Source organism: Paroedura picta, chromosome 4 (assembly GCF_049243985.1).
Source record: "Paroedura picta isolate Pp20150507F chromosome 4, Ppicta_v3.0, whole genome shotgun sequence".
NCBI lineage: Eukaryota > Metazoa > Chordata > Lepidosauria > Squamata > Gekkonidae > Paroedura > Paroedura picta.
In genome coordinates, this window is record NC_135372.1 from 54938171 (window position 1) to 54965735 (window position 27565).

Consider the following 27565-nt stretch of genomic DNA (forward strand, 5'->3'; position numbering starts at 1 on the left):
ACTATGGAGGAGCCCTTGAAATTTTTAGGCTTCGAGGATCCCTGGAAGTGATGTCAGCTGGCCATGCTTCCCTACCATACTCCTTGTAAGTGAAATCAACATGCACTCCTTTTACTCCCTCCCCCAACCTTTACTATCATGGTTGCTCTGCCCCATGTAGGCTGGAAGAAAGGGTGGGAGCTGAGAAGACAGCCTGGATCCTCACGCCATGTCACAACTAACTCCCCTACTTTGATTTTTACATTAATGGCCTACCCACCAAGCTCTCTGGGCAGAGGCAGCCCATTTGTTAGCTTGTGGCCCATTAAGGTAGGAGGGAAAGGCCATTGATCTCTGGTTGGGAATCCCTGTTTTAGATTGTCTATCAGGGGTGGACCTGGTATGCTCTGTCCTTTAGGAGCTTGTCATACCTACTATATAAGAGTAAATGAAGATAGTGCTTAGGGACTATTGTTTAGACCTACAGTTGTGTATGGAGTGCCACAGGGTTTCCTGTGTGTGTGTTGGGCACTGTCAAGTCACAATTTTTAATGATCTCAAACATCCTAAAACACATTCTTGCTCAGGTCTTGCATACTAAAAGCTAGCTTCCTTGACAGTCCTACCATTATCCAGACACCCTTTTTTCATATTGTAACCGAAGTACGAGCCTCATTTTAGCTTCTAGATTGGGTTCTAGACCAAATCAAGCTTGAACTCATTTCGTTTTTGGGAGGTCCATGGTTTCTATCCTCCAACACATTTCAAATATATCAGCTTTCTTCATTGTGCAATATTCACACCCAAACAATAATAATGGTAAATACTACGGCATGAAATACCGTGATCACCTGTGACATATCCTGACACTTAAGAATCACTTCTAGCTCCTTCATAGGAAGGGATTTTATTCCCAGTGTGTTTTAACTTCTACATAAAATACTGGGAGATTGAGCTGGAAATTTGGAGTAATCTTTCATTGATAATGGGATATTTTGTTTTCCAGCAAAATCACAGAAGGTGGCTGAAATTCTAAATGCCTGCATAAATTTTACCTAAAAATAAAAGCTCTGCGGTAAGGGGCTAGGATGGAAGTGGGTTCCATTCTACCTAAAATCAGATATGCAGCTTGGGGATACTTCTAGTAAGGCTTGTTGGTGAGCTTGATCTATTCTTGGGGGCTTCTAACAGTAAACATATATTATAGACATCTGTCTGTCTGTCTCTCTCTCTCTATATATATATAAACATACATACACTTTTAAGACCAATGCAATGGTTCTTACTAGGGACATGGTGATCCTGCTAAGCCAATTGCACCTATACCAGCTTTCATTTAGTTCCCAAGCCTAATACAAGTGGATAAAGGATAATCTCCATCTTACTTTCCGACCCAGCACTTGAGCTGAACAAGAGGCTTTTCCTCAGGGCCCTTATCTGAAGCATGGTTGGCTATAGCAGGGGAATCTTGCCACCTCTAACAAAAAAAAAATACCCTCCTGCATTTAGAGCCCCACACAAACCAACTTGCTCAAGGTTGGAAAACAATCTCTTTTAGACACTGCACATTTCTAGGATTTGATTGTGAACTATCTTGAGTGTTAGGTATGGCTAAAAGACAGCTAAACAGAAGACTTATTAAATAAATTAACACTTGTTACAGGGGATGTGTATATAAAGGTATCCCCTGTGCAAGCACGGGGTCATGTCTGACCCTTGGGGTGACACCCTCCAGCATTTTCATGGCAGACTCAATACGGGGTGGTTTGCCAGTGCCTTCCCCAGTCATTACCGTTTACCCTCCAGCAAGCTGGGTACTCATTTTACTGACCTCAGAAGGACGGAAGGCTTAGTCAACCTTGAGCCAGCTACTGGGATTGAACTCCCAGCCTCATGGGCAGAGCTTCAGACTGCATGTCTGCTGCCTTACCACTCTGCGCCACAAGAGGCTCTTAATGTGTATGTATAAGTAATCAAATTCCTTTACAAATCTTATTTTCTGCTTCAGAAGGTCATACAGTATATAAACTTTTAACCCATTAGGAATTCTGCTGGACTGGACTGATGGTTAGTTCAAGGGTCTATTTTTACTTAAGCCAATTAGAAATATGGTACAAGTACCAGGAGCAAGTAAAAATTGAAAGTCATAAATGCATACCATTAAATATGCTCCTATATAGCATAACACTGCAAATAATTCTGAAAAAATCACTAAAATATTCAACTTTATTAACAATGTATTTACATATTGGCCAATTTTTATTCAACCATGGTGAAAGTTAAAAAAGCTTAAACAATAACCACAGCACAAGATGAAAACATTTTGAACTATACAATACTTTATACACATTTTATACAAAGAAACATTTAAATAATACAACTGGACACAAAAATATACACTTCTAGAGAAATTCACATCAGTAATTGTATAAAGCTCTCTCTTGTACTGTGGTCCTGAAACTGCAGGACTAACCCTTGGCTGTGTGACGTGTTACTTGTGACAGTCCTGAAAGGCCACTATAGAGCAAGGATTGCCATTACCATTCCTAGACAGAACTATTAGCCAGCTCTCCCCCCCCCCATCATATGAGTCAGAAAGCAGGGAAAAGCAGATCAACTGCTCCTTCACTCCTGAGCTCTTCACCTTGGTCTCCAGTTAGCCTGTCCCACAGCTGAAATGGCAATCCCATATGGAGCACACGGACATCTTCAAGGCTATCAGCTGAAGAGTTGAGTTTGTATTCAAGTTTTGAGGTTTTTTTATGCAAAACATTGAAAGTGTAGTGGTATCAAATTCTACTTGGGAAGATAAAGAGTTTCAGAGCCAGTAACAAAAATCTCATAGGCTCATACCACCCACTTCCAAGTACTACAAATGGATACTATACTTAGTTCAAAGAACCAAAAGAATTGGAGTAATGCACTTAAAAGTGTGTGCACTGCTAAGGATGTGTGTTTAACACATGATTGTGTTAGTAAAAACTCAAAACAAAACCTTGCCAGACACTGATTCACAAAGTCCAAGGTCAACCCGGCTTCATCACTTAGTCAAGTGCATTTACATTAAGGCTTTGAATTAATCTAACCCAAGATTTTTAAATGGGTCCTCAAGTCCTGCTCATATTATTGAGACCAGCATGAAGAGAATAAAGCTCAACACCTTCAGGAAACTGATGCAGGAACACATGCTGATACCTTGAATATATAAGATATAGAGATATACATAGCTTCAAAATTAAGATGTAAAGATTTAATATTTACTGAGGACTTTATCACAAAAGTCCTAAGCAGAGTTTAAAAGGTTCAAATAATTTAAACTTCTTTGGAGGATTTTCCACTTCCCGGTTGTGGTTCTCAAAATTTTCATGCAAAGAGAATTTCTCAAGACCCTCTTAAGAAATGTCACTTTTTCAATGGAAATGGAATGTGCATCCTGAACTGCAGGTGAAAAAGGAGAAAAAATAAATGTGCTCTAGGAGTCCTTGAGTGCTGCTGTCATACATTTGTGTCTTGCAACAAAGGTTCTTTGGCCTCCCCAGGGGCCTGTGGACTGTGTGGGTGGCCGTGGCCACCACAGTGCTTCTTCCAGTTGCTGGACCGAACATTTAAGTTGGTGTGTTCAGGAATAAACAAGGCAACAAGCAGAGCCAGTAATACGGAGCACGCTCCAAATAGGAAAGGAGGACCGGGAATGATAGCATTCTGGGGGGAAAAAACACACACAAACAAAATAAGCTTAACTTATACAACATGAACTTGGTTTACTTACTTGACGCCATGTTCTACTTCAGATTGCTTAATGTTAGACATCAGCAGAATGCGCGCACACACAAAACCCCCTCTGGCATGGTGTACGAGAAAGGGAAGGTTATGCCAATTCCTTCCCTGTCTGTACCGGTCAATACTTAGAAGGCACTGAACTCTGAGCTGCTAAATGCAAACAATAACTTGCCCCTGGGTGCTCCAAATCTTACAGCGTGCCAAGATAACAGGTTAATCTAGTTAACCAGTAATTGAAAAGGAAAGATGCACTTTCATAACCTATTGTTCCTCTCTAAATAATAGCTATCCCATAGGCCTTAAAGGCAGCAAAATTTGATCACCTGCAAGCAGTGACACCATGGACAGGGAGGAGCAAAAATCTCAAACTGGATGAGCCCCTGTGCTGCGATGAAACACTTGTGACCACCGCCGCTTATATGTTATATGTAACTTGTTGTTGATGTTAATTGGGGGTTTTATGGGGATTTTATTGTGTTTTAACTGTTTATGTTGTAAACCGCCCTGAGACAAATTTGTAGAAGGGCGGTCTAAAAATTAAATAATAATAATAACAACAACAACAACAAGCACAAGGGACTGGTGTCTGCTCTCATTCGTTTAAGAGGCTGCCAGGATTCTCCTGTTGTGGCAGATGGGGAGAAGTAACAGGAGTGAAGGAAACTGAGTCTCCTCCCTTTTTGTAACCAGGAACACAGAATTAAGAATAAAATATGTGCAGATAGGTTCTGTGAACTGCTGCTGCCTGAACTGTACCATTTGACTGCCCCATTTTTACTACTTGTTTTTCTATGTGTATTTTATTATACTGTACATGTATTTTAGCCTGGTCTTGTCTGAAAGATCCACAATTTTGGTTGGCTTTTGTGGTTTTTAAGAACTTTAAAAAAATTACGTATGTTTTTATCCTGTAAGCTGCATTGATGGTGCTGATGAGGGCAGAGAAGCACAGTATAAATTCTGTCACTAAATACATTCAAGATGGGAGGCAGTGTTAGTCTGTATGTAACCAACTGAGAAGCGACTAGAAGCACCTTAAAGATTAACAAAATTTGTGGCAGGATATGAGTTTTCATGTGAGTCACTGCTCACTTCTTCAGATCCATCTAGTATCTGAAGAAGTCAGCAGTGACTCATGAATGTTCATACCTTGCCATAAATTTTGTTAGTCTTTAAGGTGCTACTGGACTCTTAGTCTTTTCTAAATAAATCCAGCCCATGTATACATATTTGGATTATAGTGGGATGCAGAAGTGAGCCTTACATTCTATACCTCCTCTCACCATGTAAGACACACTCACTAGGTACCAACCTTCACTCCAGGCCTTGATAGAGCTCAAGACATGCTTATGTGCTCCAGCATTTGAAGAACATATGCACTGGGCTTGTATGCAAATTAGCTTTGAAACCCTCACAATTAAGGATGTACCAAGTGTTCCATTTGCTTAAGCCATGCCTATTCTTATTGGAGAAGATAGTTTAATAATAGCAACTTCTAAGCTTACATGATTTTAGAACCACACCCTGAGCCAATTGACATACTTCACAGGAGCTAGCCTGGGTCTGCCACCTGATGCACATACCATCACATATGACGGCCTGTCAAGTATGACAAAAACTGCAACACCTGTATGATACGCATCTGCCAAGCATGTGCTTGATACATTCATAGCTTCTATTTCTAGGCTCATGCCCAAACAGTGATCCCATTTGTCATCACATGCACGCACACACCCATCTCCTGTAGGCTAGACCATACCTGCTGTGAATGGTGCTGCACAGCCACATTGTCTGCCGGGTTATTCTGAGGCTCTGGAATTTCATTCAGTTCCACATGGAAAATGTAGAATATAAAACCATAAAGTGCTGGTCCTAAGCCATTGCAGAGTCCTCTAATCCCAGTTATCATTCCTTGGACAACACCTAGAAAAGAATTTTCAGAAGTCTTTTTTATTTTTACAGGCAAACATCTGCTTTTCTACACCGGGGTCATGATAAAAAGACACAGTATGCTCAACCCTTTTGCCTGTCTTGCTTGGAAACTGCAATCTCCCAGCAGTCTATAGACCACCAATAAACCTTGTGATTTCTATTTCTAAAGTAACGAACATGGTTGTAAAGCACAGTTATCTACTGATGCTAAAGAATGCATTTGGGTTAGTAGGTTTCAGCTTGTCCCCTTGTGGCCTAGGTAACGTCTTCAGCACTAAGCAGAGAACTATTTTTTTTACTTGAAAAGTCCATCTTATGACACAGGGACAGACCATTTCAAATACCTACCCTGCTGGTCAGCATCCGCCGTCCGCGAAACTAGAGCACTAACGGCCGGGAATGTGATGCTTGACATGGCAGCAACAGCCCCTGCTGCCCACATCATCCTGAAAAGCACAATCAGAGAGGCTAATCAGAGAGCCTCAAGGGAGTGGCGGGCTATAAATATAATAATAATAATAATAATAATAATAATAATAATAATAATAATAATAATAATAATAATAATAATCACATCAAGTTCCCAAAAATAACCACTTGTGATCCTTCAACAGAAACTGGAGCTAATTTGATACAATTTGAGCTTCTTTCATTGTTCCAGGTAGGCATTTGTTACTTCAGCCTCTCTCAACATTTTTACCATTTAGAAACCCCTGAAACATTCTTCAGGCTTCAAGAAAGCCCAGAAGGGGCACGATCATGCAGAATATGGTTGGAAAGCATAGCTGTGTACATGCCCACCTGAGGCCCCTCCCCTTCCCACCCCCATCAAGTCCATCTCTGGCCATTTTGAGAGGGAGGGGAGAGTCAACCTGACCTCATATAGCAATATCACTGAGCAAAGTTTAACAAATTTAAAAAATATTTTAAGAATTATTCAAGAAACCCTTCCAGGGCCGTCAAGAAACTGCAGGGTTTCACAAAACGCTGGTTGAGAAAGCCAGCATTACTCCAAGATCATGTATGCTTGTTTTTTAATATTGCACATATTTAATAAAGCCTTTGCATCCAGTAGGGTGGCTTTGGTAGCTATGCCCTAAGCAAATTTCAAAGTGCAAACAATGCAGAAAGTAGTAGTAACATAGTCTCTCTACAGCCAAAATCGTGCATTTGGGTTATCAAGAGACTGACGGCTCATTATTGTCAAGGAATGTCTTCTCAATCACACCTGAGTCTATTTAAAGTTTAGCTGCAAAGAGACTGTATGACAAGAACCACTAACTGCAGCCACACAGCTTTGCACAGAAGGCCCGAGTACCATGAAGCATCTGAGAGTCTCTAATTCACTTAATATCAAGAGAGATTTATTTAAAGAACGAAGTGGTCCCCGGAATGCAACAATATTAAAAACCCACAACACCCTGAAAAATTACTTACCAAGGTTCTGAGCCGAAGCCATACCATGCAAGCTGCAATATTTGAAAGCCCAGTCCTAGAAGAATCGTGTTTTTGTTTCCTATTGACCGCATAAGTAAACTCAGAACTATTGTCTGTGGGGAGGAAAACGTGAGTATTTTAGTTGGCAATGCAGATTCGACTACTGTAAATAACCAGGATACAGAGAGATTTTCTACTGAAATGTATGGCTAGTACACAATGAACAATAAAAATGTGGTCTTAAGTAGTACTCCGGGGGGGGGGGGGGAGAGGGAAGAAAGCTTGGAACAATCTGTTGTAAAAAATTAGGAAAAGGCCCCACCCTGTTTCACAATCAAGTACTGCCTGTTAAATTCTACCATGGCTGTTATCCCCCCCCCCCAATCTTTCTTCTCTAGTTGAAATAAGCAAATACATGGGTAATTATTATAGTGGATTTAGCATCTAAGGTTGCAGTCTTAAACACAACTAAAAGTGAGTGAGTCCCACTGAGTTCTGTAGCTTACCTTTAAGGGTAAGTGGTGGCAGTGGAAAACAAAGAAATGGCTTGGATCTTTGGTGCTGTGTTTTGATATGTTTTTAGCAAATTATAATTATTTTATATTATATTGAATTTATTATTATTATACTTGTATATATTTTAAACACTTAAAATGTTGTCATGTGTTTAGGTTCACCACCTTGGGGACCCTATTGGGGTGGAAAAGTGACACACAAATGTTTTGAATAAATAAATCCTGCAATCAAGGATTTCTGTCAGTGGAAGACAATTTTCTTGCCTTCCCACTTCTCCTGCAGCCTAAAATGCCCCCCAAATGCTGCTCCTGAGGACCCCCCCCCCATCCTACAAACAGCAAAGAGGAAATTGACAAAACTCTCTCTCCTTTACCTCAATAGAAATTTTCCACTGGATCTAACCTGACAGAGAGAAACACTTGACTCCATTCTCCTCATAATGACCAAGGGGTGGGATAAGAGAAACTGAAACCCTCCACACCCAATTATCAAATGTTTCTATCCCAGAATGCAAAAATGTAGTCAAACATCAATGCTGGCAACATCTACTGCACACCATGGCTTTGCCTTGTCACATGCTACAGCTCACAACATATACTATCCTCACAACAACTCAATCAGGCGGCTTAGGCTGAAGTCACACAACTGGACCAAGTTCACCTAGCAAGTCGAAGATGCGGCAGCTCTGCTTCTTCCCAGCCGCAGAGCCTTCCAACTTGCCCAGTGAGTGCCGAGGGATACCCCCGCCTCCCAGCGCGCCTTCCCCCGACCACAGCAGGAGTGCCGGACTCCTGCGCCCCACAGCCGCTGGCCCCATGGCCTGGAGAGGGCCTCCTTGCGCCCCTCCAAGCCTCCCTCCACGACAAGCCCACCCAGGTGGACGTCCGGCCCCCGCGACCCACAACCACCCCATCGCTCTTCCTACCCCAACTCACTTCCTACCTCAAAAAAAACTCCCTCTCCGCATCTCCTTCCCGCCATCCGTCACCCCACACGCCGATGCCCGGTCCTGCGCAACGCCCCCTTCTCCCCACCCACCCCCAATCGACGCCCCCACGCAACCCTTTCCCCGCCCGACCACCCACCCCCGTGCCCCTACTTGCCTTTCTATATGCCGTTCCGTTCTCCCCCCTGCCACTCCGTCGCCTAAGAACACCACGGCCTGGTCCTGCCACCCGCACACCTGCCACTACGATGCCCACTGAGACCACGCGTGCGCGGACTTCCGCGCATGTCTGTCACCATCGCAGACACTCGCCCCCCCCACTACGTGACTACTCACCCCCAGGCATATGTGCTGTTCCGCGCCTGCCTGGCTCATGTCTCCGCCCCTCCCCTCCCCCAAACAGCACCCGCCGCCCACCAGCCCGACCCATGCTGCTAGTCTACGTGGCACCCACCGCACGTGCCCCTACACACTTTGCCCACCCCTCCAGGTAAGCCCAAAGCGCCCTGCGTGCCCCTAACTTGCTTCGCCCATTTTTACAAATGGGCTTTTTCCATAGTCACTCAATAAATGTTTAAGAATTTTTATAGATAAAATGGATGTGAGAATTTATATATAAACATTAGCTCCCATGTTTCCGGGGCCGTCAAGAAATCTCTGGATTTCATGAAACCATGGTTGAGAAAGCCTGATCTAAGGCATGACATACCATAATGCAGAACGTGGTTTACAAGGTAGAAGATAATGCAATAAAAGGAAGAAGACAATGAAATAATTTTCTTGATCTCTATCGTGTCACTCCTCACTTGCAAAATATAATGTATGATAATCTGTACAGGGAAGCCTTTCAAAAGGTGCCACACGATACAGCCATAATGGAAGATTCAGCCCTGGATTCTGTCTCAGCGGCACAAAGCAAACACAAAACAATATCTATGGGCTCAATAGCAAAAGGAGCTGTTTTCTTTCACCCCATGCATTTCCCCATACTACTGCACTGCAGTGCAGGAAAAGTTGCTTTAACTTGGCATTCGCTGTATGCATTGGAGAATCTTTCATTCCTGTTATTTTTTGTTGTGGTTCCACAGACCACACTTCTAAAAACTGCTATCCTAAAATACATATACAAGTTTCAGGCTTTCAGGATGCATTAACACCTGATGGCAAACAGGCAGCCCTCTTTTGCCAGGATTCTACAAACAGAACCTCAACCTTACCTGTGCAACAATGGAGAGAATCCCGAGGACTGCTATGAATGCTGCAACACTTTCCGGTGAAAAGCTCATCATCTAGATGAGAAAAATTATTTGGTCATTGGACTGTATGTGAGCATGCTGAACTGTGGTCAACGCACTCAAGTCACAGAACATTTTAGTTCACTGACTTAACTGTTATGAAGAACAATTTTTTGAACTGCACATGTCAACTACCCTCATTTCTTCCACAGGAAATGAGTTCACTCTTAAGAAATGCAAACAATTCCACAAAAATAGTTAATTCCCTTCATGCACAGCAGTCAAGAGCGTGACAATACAAGGAAGAGCAAGTGAACCCTATCACCGAGTCAATCTGGCTAGCCGTCCCTCATTCATTTCCCCACAATCAGAACAGTTAGGCAAATGCTTACTTGTCTGAGGTACAAGAAGAAGCTGGAATACTGGCCCGCCTCAGGGAGGTAGGAGAGAAAGACTGTTATGCAGATAAGCAGCACGATGGAGTCTTGGCCGACTTTCTTTAAAGACTAAGGAAAAGGGTGGAAGATCTTTATCAGAGACTGTATACACAGAACTTCCTCCCTTCACTAGTAGAAAACTATATATTGAACAATTAATAGAACTGGAGAACAGGAAAGTGATGTATGCAAAACTTACTCTCTTGACATTCACTGCAAGAATCATCAATTAGCAATGATTTTTTAAAAATATGTATTAATGAAATGAAAACTCTTAAATACAGTACCGCAAATGGGTCAGCCTGTTCCCAAGAAATAGGTGCTCCCCATGATGCAGGCCTCATCTTTTCTGGCAATGATTCCGGTACAGCAACAAGGATAAAACAAATATCCAGCAATGCGATCGCTGTAGCTAAGACCACCACCAGGCTATCTCCGTACACTCGACCGAGGTAGGCACCAATGGCAGGGCTGGTAACTAGGCTGGCGGCAAACGTTGCAGAAACCTACAAACATGGCAGATAAAATACTTTCAGCAAGGAACCGTATACTTTACTAAATATGTCCACAATTTCACGGATCAATTATTTTATCAGAGGAAGGGGACAGTTTTCATTTCTGTAGTATAGCTTAGAACATGAGTGCCTCTGGTGGATCAGACTGGTGGTCTATGTAGTCCATCATACTGTTTCACAAAATGGTCAATCAATTTGCCCTGGAGGGTTAAGGTCAAGGCCCTTGCCTGATGTTGCCTCCTAGCACTGGTATTGAGGCTAACTCTCTCTGAATGCAGAGGTTCCCCAAGTTCACTAAACTTGGTAATGACTGAGCAACCTACCCTCTGTGATCTGTCTAGCCCCTTTTTGAAGCCACCTGTGATTGTGGCCATCACAACATCCACTGTCAATGAATTCCACCATCACACTTTGAGTACAGAAGTATTTCTTTTTGTCTGTCATGTACCTACTACCCATCAACTTCACTGGGTGCCCCTGAGTTATAGCATTATTGCATTATAACTCAAATATAGCATCATAACTCAAAAAAGCATCACTGACTTGATGTGCAGTAGGGATGAATTAATATAATGAGTTAAGGTAAGGTGGATTCAGCAGATCAAAGTAGGAACGGAGAAGACAGAAATAATATTCCCTAGCTCTGAAGTCTGTCAGAAAAAATGGCAGAACATAATTTTAGAATACTGATGTCAATAAGAGAAAAACCTCAAGTGAATCATGTGCCTTATACAAAGGGATACATAATCATACTAAAGGAACATTAACTGCCAACGACAGTTGTGTTTAAAATGTACAGAAAAATTCAGATAGACATACCAGGCCATATGCCATGCTTCTTTCGTGTTCTTGGGTTATATCAGCTACGTAAGCGAACACCACGGAGAAGGTCACAGCAAAGACTCCAGAGACAGAGATAACTGCAAAGTACCACCTAGGAGCAAAACACATAGGCTCAGGATTAAATGAACAGTTGAAGCATTTACCCAGGCTGAACTCTGCCTCTCCAAACAGTCTGTCCATATTTAATCTCGCATATATACCCTTTATTAAGATTGCTAATTACAATGCCATCACTTCTCTGCAGATGCAATTAAAACAGAACTCCCTTCAAAAATCCTTTGGGAATTCAGTGGTGAGATTTTGAGATCAAAACATTTAGCAGACTTTGCCAGTATTTGGCTGCTTGCTATCCTTCAGCAACCTTATTTCACAAAATGAAGCTCAACTGTTCTCTTCTGCCATTCTGACACTTAGCTATTTTACCTGCTCCTCATTCCCAATACATCACCCAGAAAAGCTGGGCTGTGAGAAAGGCCTTGCTGAGCTAGACGGAGCAGTGATCTGCCTCTGAACAAGACACTTCACAGCAACCCCTGATCTGTGTTCTGCATTAAGCATGTTTATCTAATACTTTGGCCACCTCATGGAAGGACTTCCTGGAAAGGAGCTTAATGCTGGGAGCGATTGAGGCAAAAGAAGAAGGGGACAACAGAGAATGAGGTGGCTGGATGGAGCCACTGAAGCAGTTGGTGAGAGCTTAAATGGACTCCGGGGAATGGTAGAGGACAGGAAGGCCTGGAAGATCATTGTCCATGGGGTCGAGATGGGTCGGACACGACTTCGCAACTAGCAACAACAATAATCTAATACAGACCATCAATCCACTGGACAGAGACTATCACTTCCTACCCTGGCAATATTAAGGGTATTCAACAAGATGTCGGAATTGGTTTGCGGAACTACAGCTTCAAATCCACGTTCAGCCATGAGAGCTCATGGGCATTAAGTAACCCACTGTCTAATTAAGACCTGACACTCGGCATGTCTAAAGATGCATAAGAAACAGCTCTCCCCCTTTCTTTTTTTGTTACTGCTGATGCCTTCTTTATAATGCCAAAATAGAGCCACAACTGCAGCCAAATAAGCTTTTAAACAGTCTACTATGCCACAGAAAGTTTGCCCAGAAAATCATCACAGGCTTCCAGTTGTTTTTATAGTTTAATTAGAACAGCTTTGAGCAGTCTGTGAATTTGTAATTTTAGAGAATTCCAAACTTCACAAGGGATAAATCTACTTCAATCAAGGGAAAAAGGGAGTTTTTGAGCTTTGCTTAGTTGATAAGAGTATTTCTGAAAGGGCCTGAGCCTAAAATAACATAATGCCTGCCAAAGCAGGCACTGGCTTCAGCAGTACATATTACATATATGAAGAAGCCCTATGGCAAAATACATAGCTCATCTTTTATGCCAGTAACACGTAAATGCTGCAAGAGGCGAGACGGTAGGACCCCATGAGCCTGGTCTGGATTTTAACAAGCTAACGGGTGCGTCTAGTAGGCAAACAAAACAAAACAATGCCCCAAACCCCCCTTGGAGTGTTACCTTGTTAGCTTTCAGCATTGTCAGGCAGCAAAACAAGGAAGGACGCCAAGGACACACAGTCTTCTGCACCACATACAATGCATTCATTGGTAGGTGACCTGGCATTCTGCCAACAGGCCTAATCAAGGCCTGCACAAAAACGGCTGAAACTGATCAAAGGGGAGCCTGACATTTAAAGCCAGACTTGTGGGGGAAACCTAACTGCACACACAGTCAACATACAAAGGCAAATGCTGAAATGGCCACTAACCATGGGCTGATCTTCATTAGTGGAATTGGCGCACAAGTAAAAAATACTGTTAGCAGCAGAAAGGACTTTCGGCCCCAGACATCAGACAGGGCCCCAATCAAGGGCGCACTCAGGAAAGACAACAAACCCTGTGAAGAAAACCCAAATATTTTGAGTGAGTGAAGGCAAACAAACGGAAGGTGGAAGGTTTTAAGACACTGGGTTAGATTCTGTAAATGGCAGCCCTCTAACTCCCAGCCAAAGGAGCCTTCCACCGATGCAAAAGCTATTTCTGCTGCTGGAAAGGGCTCCATACCCCAGGGAAGGCTCTGCAATTAGAAGAGCAGATCTGTGGGACTTACAAGCCTCCTTTTAAACCAAGTGAGAGTTTGACCACTTCCTTGCAGCAATCAGCATGAGATAGCCAGCAGCCACCTTATGCTGCTTGTTGCCTCTGCCAGCAAAACACTCTTTTCCAGAAAGAGTCAGTGTGCCACAGGAGTGGTAGGGGAGCCTCTCTGCTGTTTCAAGCAATCCATGGAACTCTTTCCGACCTGGGAAGACTGGATTGTTGAAGGTGCCTTTCCCTAGGCTCTAAAGCAAGCTTGTTAGCTGCTTGCCACGTTGGCTGGACTAAGCATGATCAGCCTTCAGGCCACCAGACAGGAAAATTCATTCAAACCAAACAAGGCGATTGTGTCCCCTTTAGGCCATCAGCATGCTCAAGTGAATCACATGTCAGCAAGCAGGCTAGTAACTTCTGCAGTCCTATTTGCAGGGTAGACAGAGGCGGGATATCAAAGTTACCTCTACAGGCTCTATAAAAACAGGCTGAGGTTGCTGATCCATGGTGATCTTTCTGGTCTGATAAAGGTAATGGAGTGCCATTTCTCAGACTGGAAAGAATACTGCCATGCTCTCCGGGCTGCCTCACTTTTCAGGGAAGGGCCAGGGGATGAACGCAAGAAGAATGCGGCAACATTCTGGGAGGGCAACACCAAGGTAAATATGCAGTGGTAACAAGGAAAGGTGCTGGCAGGCAAACTGAATTATTTGCAATACTACATTTTTAGAGCATCTATTTGGCAAAAAAGCTTTTCAAAAAAACATCCTTTTGACATCCTCCTCCACCCCTTCCTGCCTCAAAACAATGCATCAGAAGTCTAGTTTCATTATTAACATTTCAAAAAGACCTGAAATGAAGAAGCTCAACCGATCCCAGGAGGGGAAAAAAGAGTATATAAGAATGTTTAGCTAGCTTGGAGCCCAGGTGTGTATGTCAGTGTCTCTAAGACATGCAAGAAAATGTAGCAGAATGTTAAGGCGGGGAATAAAAATACATAGAGGAAGTGGGCAGTGCAGGTCAGTATAGACCATTTAGTTCAAAAGGAACTATTGATTGAAAATAAATTAAGACCACAGTGAAAGTCAAAGGTGGGACTGCTAAACATAAAGCTGGGGGGCAGTTTATTACTTATGGCATTCCTGCCACACGACACACACAAAGTGGTCATTTTCAAGGTTAGACAGTGATCTCCTTACTGGGGGAAAGTGGCAGACTTAAAGGCAGATAAAACATACCTCTCATATCACAGCACAAACATCAAGCAGCATGGACAGTGGAATGAAGTCAGCAGAATGTGAATGCATGCATTTTTCATCAACAAACAAAAGTTTACAGAAAAGGGGGTGATGGCTGCTTTTTGAGAAGATGGCCTAAGTGACATATGGACTGGTAGTTTAGTCCAGCAAGTTACTTTGGCATAACAAAAAAACAAGATAAAAGTGCCTAAACAAATTAATGGGGTTTGGAAAACAAAAGAGGACTTGAGGAACAAGGCCTACCAGATCAAGAGAGGAGATGCAAGGAGGTCAGATCTGACTGATGAAAATTAGCAAGTAGGTTCAGTTATGGTACTGAGAAAGGGATGTGTGGAAGAATGGTAAGGGCTTATTTTTACTTAGTATCCCAACAAACCAATGGTCTTGTTGGTGAAAATGGGATAAATGCTTTCCCCAAGCAAAGATTTTGGCCCTCAAATTCATATGATGCCCTTGGTCATTACTTAGCTTCTCTCCAACTTTGACAATAATAGTGAGTCAGATGACTCCTTTCAATTTCTACCCTAGAAATGAAGAAACACAGTTCTGTGACATTCTAATTTGGGTTGGTCTAGTTCTCATTGGGAAGCAGAAGAGGCAGACAAAGAACGATATAGCCCACTTATATGTTATGAAGAAACAAAGTTCCATGTGAACTGCCCTGAGCTTCAGGGGAAGGCAGTATACAAATATAATAAAATAAATAAGATGGATTGATAGAATCAAAGATCTTACAAAAACTTAAAGGAAATGACTACAGATGATACAGTTCATAAAGTCAACATGACTTGGAAACAACTTGATGGAATCTAGCAACAACGAAAGTTCTCACTGAAGTGGGGAATGTCTCTGTATGATTCCATGCTCTTCAACATACACACAAAAATCCTTCTGCACAGAAACTCAACATGTCATGCAGAAGGCTAAGATAGAACCCTTCCTCTATCTTCCATCCAGGGACTCTGGCAGAGCATACAGTCAAAGCCTCCACTTTCAGTTTGCAGTGAGGTACCCAGAAACTCGTTTACCACTTCAGCAAAAACTATGTTCCAGGTTCAAGAGGAATGAATATTTCCTCCTCTAGCTTTTGTCCTTACATGTTCAGAAAACTGAAAAATGGATCACTGTAAACTGAACAGCCAAATGCTCAACATTTATTATGTGGTGATGCCAATGGAAAAGGATTTCAAATTATCTTACCTTTACTCCTTGAATCAGGCCATTCATTAAAAATGTATGCTTTGGAAACGTTTTATGCAAAACCTGTGGAACAATGATGCACACGTTATATTAAACAGTGGTAGGTGAGCATAAGTGACAACATTTAGATCATGAGCCTGTCTAAAGAAGAAGAAGAAGAGTTGGTTCTTATATGCCGCTTTTCCCTACCCAAAGGAGGCTCAAAGCGGCTTACAGTCGCCTTCACATTCCTCTCCTATCAAGAGCTGAAATAAATGGGGGAAAGGTGACCTGCAGGAGCAGCACGGGAAGAGAGCTGGAGGTCAGCAGGCAGGGGAATTGGGCTCCTTGCCTGTGGAACAGTTCCAAGTTGGTTCTCTACCAGGAGGACTGACAACTTTCCCATCCAAACAGAAAGCTGCTCATCTGAATGAATACTACATGGGGAGGGGGACATTCCTACTTATTAGATACAGCGGGCTATTTGCAATAAAACATTAGATTGGGGACAGAGATAGCAAACACTGCTCAGTGGAGGGCATGGTTTCTTTTCCACATTGTGGCATGCAAGTGCAACAATCAGCATGGGAATGGTTTCTAACATGAATAACCCAACAAGTGATAGATGAGCAGAAAGCCCCAACAGGGTATCATGTGGCAATGCAGCATAGTGGAGATAATTGTTCTTGCCCTGATCTTTTTGATAACTTTCCTACTTGTAGAATGTGCCACTTTGGGTCTTGGGCACCAGTAAGGTTTGGAGGCTTAGTGTAATAAATGGTGCTATTTAGTTCATTTCTAACTCGTCACATACAAATACACACAGTTATAACCACAACTGGCATCAACAGTGAAAACATAAAGGTAAAAGGTAAAGGTATCCCCTGTGCAAGCACCGAGTCATATCTGACCCTTGGGGTGACGCCCTCTAGGGTTTTCATGGCAGACTCAATACGGGGTGGTTTGCCAGTGCCTTCCCCAGTCATGACCGTTTACCCCCCAGCAAGCTGGGTACTCATTTTACTGACCTCGGAAGGATGGAAGGCTGAGTCAACCTTGAGCCGGCTGCTGGGATTGAACTCCCAGCCTCATGAGCAAAGCTTTCAGACGGCTGCCTTACCACTCTGCGCCACAAGAGGCTCTTAGTGAAAACATAGGATTACCTATAATAACCATGAATTCACTTGCCACTCATGCAGCTTATTGGCATGTGCTACACAATTTGTTTCTGTGACCTCTAGCTACACTAGAAAAGTAGAAGATGAAGCCAGTGGACATAGCAGAGGTTAAAGAAAAATATTAGTAGAATCCCTAAGCAGATCTTTCTTTAAAGGTAATTTAAAATTCACTCAGACTTAAATGCTCAGAATTCTGGATTGTTGCACAGTGTAATCATGAGGATTTCCAAGCTAGGATACACAACAGTATCTATTGACCAACACAGAGCTATACAATCCCTTCACAGAAAAACTCAGAGGAGAGTTCCCTCTGGAAGTTCAAATCCTGAAATTGTATGGCAAAACCAATATACTAAAACTTATTTAATGGATTAATTTATGTTTCCTGTTCTCCAGAGTCACCAATGACTAGTTCAATTACAGATTAGCTTATTTAGTAAGTTGAACAAATACATTATCTTCAAAAATTTTTAACCTTTTACCAAATACAAGACAGACCAATTTACTGGAAATATCTTAATTCAGTGGTGTTCAGTGTGGAAAACCATAACCAAAATAACTAAGGCCAACTTATCTCAATTTCATACAAGGACATTAAACAAACAAATCACTTACCACTAAAGTTGGTGCAGTTAGGAGACCCCAAGCAAAAAATTCCAAAAATATAACTATCACAGCATGATAGATACTAGGTGAGCCTATTCCTTGAGGCTAAAAACAAAAAGAAAGTTAATTATTATAGATTACCTGAAATGGTGGCTTTAGGCGCACTGACAGTTCAAGGGGAAACAAAACAAAATCAGGCACTGAGAACAAACAAAGAAGATAGAGTCTACATTCACATGTCACTTTTAGCAGATTTACCAAGTTGGGATTGTGTCCATAAATCCAGTTTGTGACTGGACTCATACTTGAACCACACTATTCTTTTGTCACTCGTTTATGTGAAGAACCGTGGTTAGAAAACAGTGCAATCCTAAACAGAGTTACATGCTTCTAAGCCCACTAAATTCCATGAATTTAGAAGGGTGTAACTGCTTTAGGACTGTATTGTATCTGAATGCCCAAGAGGCATGAATGCTGGCACAAAAATTAATTGGAGTTTACCCCCCCTGAGGGTTCTAAACTGAGATTAAGCCAGGTGTGCGAAGAGGTGCTAAACTTAGATGTCTGCATCTGTGCATCACAGGTAATGGGAGTTAATCTCTAACAGGAATTCAACACACAGAGGAGGGAGGGAACAGACATGCAAGCCCAGCAGGACTGATTTACACCCTGGTCTCATGTCAGTCACAAGTCATGGCTGAACATGGTCAGAGTGCATTTTTATAGTGCTGCAAAGATTACCATTCAATTTTCATGATTTATTTTTTGCCCAAAATGGAAAGTCTACAGATACAATTTGTAAAAAGCTGCATTAATTCTTCTATAATGATTTCACTGTTTGCTCCAGTATCGGTTCTTTGTAAAAAAAAAATTAGCCTACTGTCTTAGTGGAATTTGTAGTTGTGCTCATGGCACTGGTGTGAATTTTATTTGTTTACATTTAGATTAGTACATCAAAACAAGGATGTTTTTCCTGTCCTGAATAATCCATTCAATTATTTTAAAAGTCGCTATTTGCGACTTTTTTGTGACTTCTTTGCGAGCATGACTGTTACAGATCTTCACAGCCAATGGAAAACCCCAGCATTTTCAATCCAAAAACAATTTATCAACCAGGAAGTTGTGCACAGGAAGGCATTGCTTGCAAAAGCCTAGAATAACGGTAGCTATGTTCTTTCAGTTACTGTCAATATTTGAAAAGGGCTTTAAAGAACTGTCACATGACCTGGCTATATTTATTCATTTATTCACATTTTAGCCTGCCCTTTTCACTTAGACTCAAAGCAAATCACACAACATAAGCAATGTAATCAGGCAGCATAAAATACCCAACAATACAATTGGGCTAGGATTACAAAGTTAGAAAAACAATGCAAAAGCAAAAAGTATCACACACATGTCAAGAGTGGAATTTAAAAAAAAAATCAAAGACAATATTGTAAGCGCTGACTATAATCCTGTTCCTTTTTATACAGAAGCATCTTCCAGAATGGTTATTTCATCAGCCTTTTATAAAAATGCATTCCTGAACAATTCTGTTTTACACAGTCTGTAGAACAGAAGTGTGAGAGCCACGCTGGCCTGGCTTCTCCAAGGCAGGCCATTTCACATAGTGGAAGTAACAACAAAGAACAAGCAGGCAGTTGTCAATCTTATCCATCTGCAAAGTAGCACCTTCAGAAGGCTTTGCTCAGATTACTGAAGCTGTCACAGTAAAGCAGAGCAAGGCAGTTCAGTAGATATGTGGGCACAAGGCCATAAAGGTATCTCAAACTGAATTAATGCCAGTAACCAAGCTGTGGCATTCTGTACTGTACTGACCAGTTTTCAAGTTGCCCTCATGGATGATACACTGAGTCCATCTCTGAACACATCCAGAGGACTGACAAGCAGATGTTCCCAGGTGAATCTCAGTTACAAAGTCTGAGGCCAGGCATGCACCAATATACAATATTTAAGTTTCTGCAAAGGGAAAAGTGGTGGCTATTCAAGGCTGTTTCAGGGTAGGAAAACAACACCTGAGTAGCACCTTCAGCACCTTCCTGCTAGGGGTGTACATTTGGCATAAACCAAGCTGATTATAGATCAGAGAATCTGACTGAAGACCAGTATAGCTGCTGAGTAAAAGCTGACTTTTTAAAAAAAACTTGTATTTGGGGATAATCAGCTATACCAAAGACCAGCTGGGGTGGCGGATGCTGCAAAAGGAGCCAGGTCATTTTTAGCCAGGGTGGTGGGAGCTGTGGGCTCCCAGCCAGGTCTGCATAAGGTGGGGAAAGACCTCCCTGCTGTACACAGATCCTGGGACCAGCTTCTCCTGCAGAGTGATTTAAGCCACACCACAGGAGAAGCCAAGCCAGCCCCAGGATCAGACTGGCTTTTTTTAAAATCTGCATTTTCCTTCTCGGGTCTCTTGTACCTGGAAAAATCCAGGATTTCTGAAAAATCCAAGATCTGAATACCATACAGAAATTGGGACCCGGGATTTTTTTGGCTCGACTAGACTAAAACTGAAAAATGTAGGGTGTTTTTTTTTGGGTGGGGGGGTTGCACACCCCTACATTCTGTTGCATGCAGTACTCTTGATCCAAATCAGGCTCATGAACACCTCCCAATGCATGTCTGCTTGACATTCTTGAGAGTGGACCTAGAAACAATACTTTGTGTACTTAGGGTTAGGCCTTCACTTAAATGAATTCTGATGTTCTGGATAGGAATCATATTTAAGTTTAGGAATGCATGACAGATGCAAGCTTATATCATCACACTGTTCTTTTTGCTAGGAATTCCAACAGGAAAAGGCTCACTTGTGGGAAGTTTATTGTTTCCCCCCACATTCTATTTCTCCATGAACTTTGCAAGAGGCCACACTGTATTGTGATTATGAAGGTAACACATGATTTTTTTTTGAAGGGGGGGAGCTGAAAACTCAGCATTAAAACAAGAATGATTATAAGCATCACAGCCTGATGCAGATGTTTGTACTGAAACAAAATGGATAACTACTATTTTTGTCTTCTATAATACAGGAAACGGAAGATTTGTACTCCAGTGTTACATATTGAACTGATTCAATGAGTAGCCGTGTTGGTCTGAAGTAGCACAATAAAATCAGAGTCCAGTAGCACCTTTAAGACCAACAAAGATTTATTCAAGGGAATATATATGTCATGTAAGAAGATCATAGTCTGATGAAGGGTGCCTGCACTCGAAAGCTCACGCCTTGAATAAATCTTTGTTGGTCTTAAAGGTGCTACTTGACTCTGATTATATTGAATTGAGCCATGCATTGGGTTTGTAATCAGGCAATAGCCTAGCTAGCTTCAGCAAGTAAAAGTCTCTCACCAACCCCTTGTAGCCCTAAATCTATATAAACTAACTCTTGCTTGGAAAATGAACACACAGATCCAAGGAGCACTCTGCTGTTTTCCAGGAGTCTTGAAGCTGCTGCAACTATGTTCTACTTGACTGTTCTCTCTCTACGGCAGGAGAAAAAAAATACACACATATATGTTGAGACTGGTAGCAGACAGAAGGACCCATTTCTCTTTCTATATAAAACTACTCTGGGCTCTTTATCCAACTCTTTCCTGTTGAGGTGACACAGTTCTTTCTTCAGTTCTTTAATAACTGGAATTTACCCTTTTCTGGATTGAGTTAATTCAAAGTATCGAACATGGCATTCTACATAAGAAACACTCAGACTACCATGGAGTTATGACATGTGCAGCAGAAAGTGCCAGACAGCATCTCAGGTGTAAGCAGCATATGAAGCAATACTGCAGCTGTCTCATCAGTTCCTTTAAGAAGGGGGGTGGGGGGGAGAGTCATAGTTTTGTCAGGTGTACATATTCCCCAGAAAACAGCAACAGATCATACTACTGACACTACTGCTCATTAAAGGATCAGAATGAGTAAAGTGATATTACCACAGCTATTCCTCCCAGCCTGAAAGGATCAGGAAGGATAATTAATTACCAGTGTTTTGTTTTTTTTTAACACACACAAAACACCTTGTACTTAGTTTCTGAAACTCTGGTAAGACACCAAATGAATTTGCAAAATACAATCTTGTACTGAGCTGGTGCTTAAAAATACAATCATGACCGCCCCCCCCCCCCGGCCGTTGAAACTGGTTTCTATGACATCAAAATATTTGTCTTTCAACCGAAGTACATACAACAGCACTTGGGCTCTCTTTTAAACAATATAAATAAACTGAATGGGAGGCAAACAAAGAAAGGGCAAGTGGGAGATGGGTTGTAAGAAAGAGTACCAGGCTACCACAACCGAATCCAAGTCAGCAAACAATGTGGGGAAATACAAAAGCAGAACTTAAGAAGAGTCCTACTAGATCAAGCCAAGGATCCATCTAGCCCTGTTTCACATAGTGGCCAACTAGTTGCCTTTGAGAGCCAACAAACAGGGCACAGAGGCTAGGGTCTTCAGCCTCAGTTTAGTAATTTTAGCTTCTAGGGCAGGCTTGCTTAAACAGGGTTTTATGAAACCCTGGGGTTTCTTGGTAGTCCTGGGAGGGTCTCTCAAATGGGTGAGAATTAGTTAATTTCTTATTCTATTATTTGATAAACATTTGTCTAGTGATATAGCATTATATGGTCATGTTGCTCCCCTCCCCCAATGGCCAGTGATAGGCCTGGAGATAATGGGAAGGGACCCCGGGTAGATGTATACACAGCTACGCTTTCCAACCATATTCTGCACTATCGCACCCCTTCTGGGATTTCTCAAAGCCTGAAGAATGGTAAAAAAGTTGAAAAAGGCTGCTCTAGGGTGAGTCCAGGCTTCATTTGATCTAGAACTCATTCATCTTTTAGGTGATCTATGGCATTTGTAAAACTCTCTTTCAGCCCATTTCAAAGGAACCAAATTTCTTCCTGTCAACTTTCCTCAATGTCCAAACTTCACACCCACACACAGCAATGGGGAATACTGGAGCAAGAATCTATTTGATCTTGATCACCAATAATACGTTCTTACACTTAAGAATTTCCTCTAGCTCCTTCATGGATGCTCTTCCCAGCCTCAATCATATTCTGATTTCTTTTGAGAACCAGCATTGCCTAGTGGTCAGAGTAGCAGAATCCCCATTTCCACTATGGAAGTTCACTGGATAACCTTAGTTCAGCCACTCTCTCAGTCTAACCTTTCTCATCGGATTGTTGTGACGATCAAATGGAGAACAGAAGCAGGAAAGAAAGGGGGAGGAGAGATCTGGGGTTTGTTATTTTGGTTTTTAAACTGAAAATGTTTTAAACTATTATTGTAAGCTGCCTTGAAATATAAGAAAAGGCAGGTTATACATGTTTTATATTTATCAATCAATAATGAAACTGTGACAACCAAACTGAGCTCCTAGGTATGAGAGTTATAATAAAAAGAAAATAAATTTCTTAACTAGTCAGCACAAGCTTTTGTTGGGCAAGAAACCTGTCCTTTACCAAAATTACTCCATTTATTCAGAAGCTGTGAGGTCAAACTTGTGCTGATTTGTTTGCATATTAATAACAAACACTGAACAAAGGGGCAGCTTATTATTCTACAGCAGGGGTAGTCAAACTGCGGCCTTCCAGATGTCCATGGACTACATTTCCCATGAGCCCATGCCAGCATTTGCTGGCAGGGGCTCATGGCAATTATAGTCCATGGACATCTGGAGGGCCGCAGTTTGACTACCCCTATTCTACAGGTTCTCTCTACCAGGACCTGATTGCCCTATGACTGATTCCGGTCTATGAGGAAAAAACTGAGCCTGTATACTGCTCCAGCTTGCCAAGAACAATGAAGACTTAGAGATGGTCTCTGGTCCTAAGGACCACATTATCTGTGATCTAGGAGGTATCACATCATTAACACACTGGATGAGACATTTGTTGACTAATTTGCAGACATGAACCCTAAGCTTTTTTAAACTACCACAGGCAGATACTACCACACAGCACCTGTGCTACCACACAGTCCTAACTGATATCAGTAAACAAACATCCCCACTTCTGATGCTCACCAGCTTCCATTGGGGGTTTTAATGCTTTTACTATGCTGTGCACCGCCACAAGCCAACTTGTCTGTGAGTGATGGGTAAAAATCTAATAAATAAATTAATTAATTAAAGGTACCTAGCATCTCGAGAGTGGCATGGGAAGATACGATGCCCTTCAAATGTAGCTAGTTTCAAATAGTACATGCAGGATTGTAAAAGTCATTGGAATTATCACAGGTGCTCAGTCTGCTTTTAAGCATGGCTGTCAATATTATGCTCTAACAAATATATTGGAACCAAAGACAAGCTTAGAGCACACGTCTTCAAACGTAATGAGTGAGTCCTCAGTATGCATGCATTTTAGGTAGGAGATATGGAAAGAAAGTTCAAAGAGTCATGAAATGCAGAAAGTACAGCATGAAATATAATTATGTAAAATTTAGATCTAATCCAATAGCCTTTATATTTTTTTCTTGATTTGATTTAAATTTGACATAATTACATTTCACTCTGTTCTTTCTGAATGTCACAGTCCCTTGAACCTACTGCGTTTTAGTACTTCCTGCATAAAGCATCTGGCTAATGAAAAACTATCCATTGTATCCGAGGGAGTCGTAGCTAAGCAAGCTTATGCTGGAATGAAATATTCTGCCTTTCCTAAGCCACTACTTTCCACTTCATTTTTGCTGCAACAGACTAATGTGGTTAATTCTCTAGAATACTGAGCACAGCATTCTGCAAACATACAGGGGTTGAATAAAATTAAAATCATTGAACAAGCTTAGCATGCACCTGATGACACGTCAATAAAAAGTGTTGTTAACCACTTGTATGCTTTTTTAACTACATAATTCAACTAACTGCTAGGTCAATTGTGTTTGTCACAGTACATGCAAAATATGAACCACAGAAACATGCTACTATGAACAGCCAGGGTTACACATCAAGGGACCCAGAATGGCTGCAGTTCAATACATGTCAACTTTGAGTTTAATCCCAAGTACAATGTGTACAGCTACTGCTGTAGAACAGAACTTCCCTACTTTACCCTCTTGCTACAGCCCATCATGCCAGCAAACTCAAAGTACAGTTCTTGGGGCTAAGGGGATTCCCAAAAACAGCTCTGGACATAATATAGGAAAGGGAAATAAGCAAATTTGCCCACCTTTGCAGACCCTCGGCAGAACTGCCTTCCCACCAGCAGAAAATGTGCAATGGATTCAACTGACAATTATCTGTTTTTTACACAAAAGTCTTCTTATTAAAAATCTGGTGCGGCCATGACAAATTAATTAAATCTGAAGCAGCTCTGAGTCCACACCAAGCAGGAAAGGGAACACAGACTCAAATTGAGTCCCGGAGGGCCAGGCTGCCCTCTTGGCCATCAATACTAACTTTACTCAGGCACTTCATCAGTATGTAATAAAAACATGTGAAGAGCTGCATTTAAAGTAACACTATTACACTTAAGAACAGATCTAATACATCTGACCAGTGCACCAGCTACCTAACAAATAAACAAATTTAAAAACCCAAATCAATAACTGTGATCACATTTGCTCCTATAATACAACTACACCCATGCAGAAGAAATATGATGCATTAAGCAGTCCTCCAACAGAAGCAATACAGACTTTTAGGGAGGCTCACAACTAAGGGGAAGAAATATAAGGATGAGGACTGAAACACCTGTGACCCACTCCCCTCACATGCATTTTGTTCTTGGTTCTGTTTTTGGGTTTATCTATATTTAGGTGTTTCCAGGGAGGGCCTACACATTATCATCACAAAAGCCTGAAATGCTATAGACATCATAAAGGGAAAACAGCAACTACACCAAGCTTTCTTCTCCATCTAGCCTGTGAGGATTCTAAGTTCGACCAAGCCATATGTCCATGCAGCAAGTACCCTGACCCCTTCTTATCTGTTCTTCAACTGGCAGTAGTTCATAGTGGACAGGTGCTTCCAGGGAGAACTTTCTCTTTGTGCCCCCACCCACCCCCACTGTTTGAAAGGCAGTACAAAGGAAAGAGTATTGGCCTTCTAGTGAAAAAATCAGATATGGCACACGGGAGTTACAAGTTTGTTCTGTGGTTATGCAGATCTACATATGTAAATTCACTAACAACTTTGTTGCAAGCTGCCGTGAAGAATTAAAAGGCAGAGAAGCAGGATGTGCAGCTTTGAAATAAACAACAAATAAGTGGCAGATGGCAGCAAAACCTCTAAAAGTCAGAAATAATTATGTGAAAATTTAAATTTCACTTTTGCTGGCTAGAGGTAGCAACCATAACTGTAACTTGTGCTGAGTGGGGGAGGGAAACAGTAGCCATAAACTCAATTTGTGCTGCTGCCATACTGTAGTAATACCTTTATAAACAGGCTGCAACAAAATGTGCTTCCAGACCACCTTGGGATGTGACAAGATGTGCAGTGTTCTTCCACCTCAAAGACTTGTTTAAAACAGCCCTACAGGAAAGCCAGTTATAGTTCAAAGGATCTGCAGCATAGAAATCTCAGTATCCTTAAAATTTACAACTGTCTTTGGAATTTTAATTGGGACTCACATGGTAGGTAAACACAGATTAGTACACAGCTGTAAACATTTCACAGGTGAAAACAGATGTCCTTTATACTTGTAACACACCTATTTTCACACCAGGAGATCAAGTACTACCAGCGTCATCCCATTGTACACTATCCAGCTGCTCTACTCCTGTATTCCTTTCCTCTCCAAGATGTGTGCCCTACCCTTCAAATATCTAACATGCTGGCTGGCTGAATGTTAAAGGCCTCACTTAAAAAAAATCCCCACAGAGTTCACTTGGCAGAACATTTAACCCCGCCATTGCTCAAGATGAAGTGCACACTATGCCATCTGGATGGGAACTGGGTGTGTACAAGGGACATCTAGTACCCAGGGCAAAGAAATATTTTCTTGTAAAGAAAGGCAAAGAATACCATGGGCGCAACAGTGTCCCAAGGACAAGTTAGCCAAAAAGAGGGGCTGGGAACCGGGAGCATCCGGAGCAGGGGTGGCCAAACCGTGGCTCTCCAGAGGTCCATGGACTACAGTTCTCGTGCCGGGGCTCATGGACCTCTGGAGAGCCAGTTTGGCCACCCCTGCCAGGAACATTCGTCTCCGGGGAAACTCGCGACCATCCAAGCAACAAGCGCCAAGAGGCGGGACACGCGGCCAGGTCTCCCCTCCCTCCCCCCCCCCCCGCCGGCTCACCGTGCCCCCATCCTTGATGATGATCTTCTTCGCCAGCAGGATGCTGCGGTTGGCAGCCCTTTTCTTCTTCTTCCCGGCCTGCGTCATTTTGACATCCTTCTCAAAGGCCGCCGAGGAGGGAACCGGCCCGCGGGGGAAGGAGGCGCAGGAAAGCCTCTCCCGGCGGCGGCAACGGCGGCTCCGCTTCCGGCTCTCGGCAACAGCTCCTCTCAAGCACCCGCCGGCGCCGCCATCTTGGCGAAGGGGAGGGAAAAACAACAACCCACCAGCAACCGCGCGGCAAGAGAGGCTCACATCACGCGATCACCCGATTGGCCTGGCCGCGGGCCACGTGGCTCCGGAGCCCCGCCCACGTTCGGTGGTGAAAGGGAGCCGAT

At 42.4% G+C, this 27565-nt stretch overlaps 1 protein-coding gene across 1 annotated transcript; it reads right to left on the reverse strand.

The window, feature by feature from the left end:
- Positions 1 to 2187: 2187 nt before the first annotated feature.
- On the reverse strand, positions 2188 to 27453 carry SLC71A1 (solute carrier family 71 member 1). The gene is made up of 12 exons (XM_077332885.1): positions 27189 to 27453; positions 17965 to 18060; positions 16193 to 16255; positions 13412 to 13539; positions 11597 to 11711; positions 10550 to 10768; positions 10218 to 10331; positions 9808 to 9879; positions 7129 to 7241; positions 6040 to 6137; positions 5519 to 5682; positions 2188 to 3681 (listed from the first exon to the last, which is right to left on the reverse strand). Exons 1-12 carry the CDS (start codon positions 27273 to 27275, stop codon positions 3475 to 3477), a joined length of 1476 nt encoding a protein of 491 aa, XP_077189000.1. The 5' UTR covers positions 27276 to 27453; the 3' UTR covers positions 2188 to 3474.
- Positions 27454 to 27565: the final 112 nt, after the last annotated feature.

Excerpts from the sequence above, each read along its gene's own strand:
- SLC71A1 (XM_077332885.1), bottom strand. The coding sequence starts at position 27,275 with ATGACGCAGGCCGGGAAGAAGAAGAAAAGGGCTGCCAACCGCAGCATC. Across the intron at positions 16,256-17,964 it reads TAACTGCACCAACTTTAGTG|GTTTTGCATAAAACGTTTCC; the intron begins GTAAGTGATTTG and ends ATTGTTCCACAG. Across the intron at positions 7,242-9,807 it reads TTCTCTCCATTGTTGCACAG|ACAATAGTTCTGAGTTTACT; the intron begins GTAAGGTTGAGG and ends TCCTCCCCACAG.